The sequence below is a fragment of the Charadrius vociferus genome, unplaced genomic scaffold (assembly GCF_000708025.1).
Source record: "Charadrius vociferus isolate BGI_N301 unplaced genomic scaffold, ASM70802v2 scaffold1296, whole genome shotgun sequence".
NCBI lineage: Eukaryota > Metazoa > Chordata > Aves > Charadriiformes > Charadriidae > Charadrius > Charadrius vociferus.
The window spans coordinates 161,882-165,574 of NW_009649024.1; the positions used below are offsets into that span (position 1 = coordinate 161,882).

At 57.7% G+C, this 3,693-nt stretch overlaps 1 protein-coding gene across 1 annotated transcript in view; it reads right to left on the reverse strand.

Moving 5' to 3' along the window:
- ASAP3 (ArfGAP with SH3 domain, ankyrin repeat and PH domain 3) overlaps positions 1–3,693 on the reverse strand; it is a 21,754-nt gene that overhangs the window by 6,502 nt on the left and 11,559 nt on the right. Inside the window, exons 7-12 of the mRNA XM_009887764.1 lie at positions 3,200–3,285; positions 2,273–2,353; positions 2,145–2,226; positions 1,671–1,780; positions 638–707; positions 55–142 (exon numbers count right to left, since the gene is read on the reverse strand). Of these exons, the coding sequence (XP_009886066.1) occupies positions 55–142; positions 638–707; positions 1,671–1,780; positions 2,145–2,226; positions 2,273–2,353; positions 3,200–3,285 (517 nt within the window). The remainder of the gene's footprint in view (positions 1–54; positions 143–637; positions 708–1,670; positions 1,781–2,144; positions 2,227–2,272; positions 2,354–3,199; positions 3,286–3,693) is intronic.

Consider the following 3,693-nt stretch of genomic DNA (forward strand, 5'->3'; position numbering starts at 1 on the left):
CCTCCAGCTCAAACACACCCGCCCCAGCCGCGACATGGCGCTGCGGGCACTCACGCGTCACCAGGTCGAAGCATTTCTTCTCCTCGGCGTGGGGCCGCACTTGGCAGGTGAGGAGGTTCAGCTTGACGGGGGGGCGGTTGATCTGCAGGGCGTGAGGACGGGAGAAGGTTAATTAAAGGACCGGGAAAAGGTGGGACGCGCATCACCAAGCGCGTACCTCCGATGACAACGCTGGTGGGACAGCAGCCATCCCCAGATGGTCCCTCTTGGGACAACCAGGTGAGCGGGACCCTCTCTGACACTTCGTAGGAGAATGTCCCTGCGCCCGTCCTCTGTCCCCGCTGCAGTTCGCAGCCTCCACCGCCGGGGGGCAGCACCCCCCTCCCCAAACCACCCCGGTGCCCCTTTGGCCTTGTCTGGAACCTCAACGCCCATCTCGCTGCTCCAGTCAAACCCACCGTCCCCTCCCATTGACATCTAAACAAACACGGGGGAACCCATTTAGCACATCCAGTCCCAGCTCGTACTAGGTTTTAAACCGGGCAGATTTGCGACCAGTTTGGGCAAAACTAAACCTGAAATCCAACGGACGCCAACGCTCAAAGGGTGACTTCAAAGGGTCAGGGCTGCTCCTCACCGTGCTGTGGGAGATGGTCAGACAGCCGTACTTCACGCCACACTTCCTCTTCTGCCAGACTTTGCGGATCCTGAAGAGGAGGAAGAGGAGGAGTGAGGCCGTGTCGCGCAGCCCTGGTCACCCACATACATCCGCCTCCCAAAACCACCCATGGCAGCCCTCGGGCAGAGGCCTGATGGCTTTCTGGACGTGGGGTTGTGCCTCCTGTAACTCACAGAGCACAAAACGGCTTGCTGAGCCGGCTGGCCACAGGCCACGCTGGCTACAGCATCACAGATCTGGTAGTCCCAGTTCAGCAAAGCACGTGCTCGAAGCCCATCACCCAGTGGTCCACTGAGAAGGTGAAGACCTTCTCTTTGGGGCTCTAAGGGTTTTATTTTTCACCCTAGATGATCCCACCAGGACCCTTTCTCCCTCCATGCCTGAGAAACAAGGGTTTTCTTCCCCCCGCCATCAGCCGCACAGCTCTTGCTGGAGAACAAGGAGGTGAGACCCCGGGATGGGCGAGGGAGAAGCGGGAAGGAGGGTCGGGAGGGTACTGGGTGCTAAGGAGCACGTGGCACTGAGCGGCTGTTCCTGGAGACCCCCATCCGAGGACACAGCCCCGGCCATTGTGCCCAGCCAGGACCCAGGAGAGCATCGCAGGAGAAGCATCGCAGGCAGCAAGAGCCTGCTGGGGACCTTCAGATAAGAAACGGGTCGATGACACCGTGGGAAGGTCCCCTGCATCACCTCCAAGCCTCCTCCTTCCCCAGCTGCAGCTGGCCACCCACCAACCCCCTGACCACCGGCTCTCAGGTCTCCTCCAGCCTGGGGAAAAATCCCATTCTCCAAGCGTTGATGGATGCGTAAGACCAGACGGGACCAATTGCACCTGAAGACCTGTCTTAAGAGCGACCAAAAACCTCACCCAAACAGTTCCACCTCGGAATTTCCCAGCTCTGGGGCCTCCCATGAGCACGGTGCCCTCCCAGCACACAGCAACACTGGGACGGAGCCGGGAGCTCCTTGGGCAAATAACACTCATCCTCACCCATCGCTTTTCTTGTACAGAAATCCCGACTTCTCCGTCCCGTACTGCTTGTTCCCTTGGTGCTGGTGGATGCTGTAGCCGCTACCAGAGTTCTTCCTGCTCAGGTTTTCCTGAGCTCACCAGGGAAAAAGGGAAAAAAAAAACCAACAAACAACAACAACAACAACAAAAATTAAAAAGCAAAATGAGAGGCATAAAGGCGGTTGCTGCCCCCACGTGACTTCATCCTTACGTGGGCGCAGCGCCCAGCAGAACGCCAGAGACCCCCGTCCCTTCCCAGCCTCCCAAAGTCTCCTCCAAGCATCGCCCAGGTCTCCTGCTCTGCTCCCACCGATGTCCCCTTTGGTCCCCAGCTCCCCTTTCTCCAGCTCCTCCCTGTCCCCCAGCTAAACCCGCGCCCCTCATCGCTCCTTAGCACCCAGTACCCTCCCGACCCTCCTTCCCGGCTCTCCCTCGCCCATCCCGGGCTCTCACCTCCTTGTTCTCCAGCTGCAGGATGCTGCGGAGGGAATCGCGGGTCTGCGTGAGCTGCTTCACCTCCTCCTCTTGGGTTTGGGGGTAGGGGTGGGGGGGGTCACGTCTGAGCGCCGCTGGGGACGGGACTTACCGCGTGGAGGGACACAGCGAGCTTCTCAATGAAGGGGTAGAGGTTCTGGGCAGCCTTCCAGCCATCTTGGAAGAAACTGGGCATTTATTTAACGTGATTAGGACGCAGTACGGGGAGGATGGAAGGGAAAAATAAAAAAATAAAAAAAATTAAAAAAAAAAAAGAGTTTGGTTGGGGTTTTTTTAGCGAAAACGTGGCAGGAGATCACAGAGACCATAGCAACCCCCCTGGGAAGCTGCTCTTGCTTTGTGGTTCCTCTGCTACTGGGAGCTGGAGAGACCCCACCAAAGGCCAAGCTCATGCGATGGGGTCTGGATCCCCCAAATATTTGGGGTGTTTGGGATACAGGATGGGCCTCTCGTTCGACGCAAGCTCATCTCATGGGGACCAGCCCTGCTGGAAGCCAGATCTTGGGGGGGCTCTGGGTTGCAGCGCCAGTCGAGGTCGTGTTCTCGGCCAAGGCGACTGCCCCCTCCCTGCCTCAGTTTCCCCACTCGAGAGCTGAGGGAGATGACACGACACCCACACGACACCACACTCCAGCCTCCCGGAGCAACGGGAAAGGCGAGGGGACGTTAATCCTTGCTCCAAACACCCTCGTTAAAACCCCCCCGGCCAACAGCAGAGCCGCTCGGCTGAACTCATCCCTGGAAATCTATCCAGAAACCAAATCATCGGATATATCCCGAGCCAACCCCCTTCCCCCAGCCCCCACGGACACGTTTACAGCTCCTCAAGCCAACAAAGCACGTTTCAACTCTTCGGATACAACCGGAGAGCAACGGGCTCTGCCCAGCATCTTCACCAACAGCTTTATGGAGCTGAGATGGGAGAAGGTGCCCCCAAACCCTCACGGGACATCCGATGGGTGACGACTGACCCCAGGGGCGAGCCCCCCACCACCGACCCCACCGGGACCTACTTGTGCTGAGCGTGGAAAAACTTGATGAGGCTCTGCAGGAAATCTGGGCCCTGCTTCATCTGAGACTCGCTGGCTTTCAGCAGGTACTGGAGGAGGAGAAGACACCCAGTTAGGTGATGGAGATGAGGACCGACTGCAAATATCCCGGAGGAAAAAGCAAGAGCCTGCTTGGCCCTCGCCTCCCTTCCCCGTGCAGGGAGGAGGGTTAAAACGCTGGCTGGGTTTCAAGAAGTCGAGTCACGACGTTGGATTTGAAGGCAGCTCGCTGGGGACCACCCTCGGAAAACCTGGCTCTGGAAGTCCTCCAAGCCCTGAAAAGTTCAAGGACCGAGGCATGCCCCTGGGGTTTCCAGCCGAGCATGCTTCTCCCGCTGCTCATTACTTCTGGAGTTAATAAATAACCAAAACCCAAGGCAGCTCGTGAAGAAAAAAAAAAGCAATATATATATATAAACATGCTCAAACGTTTTTTTGAGATATGACCCCTTTGCTCC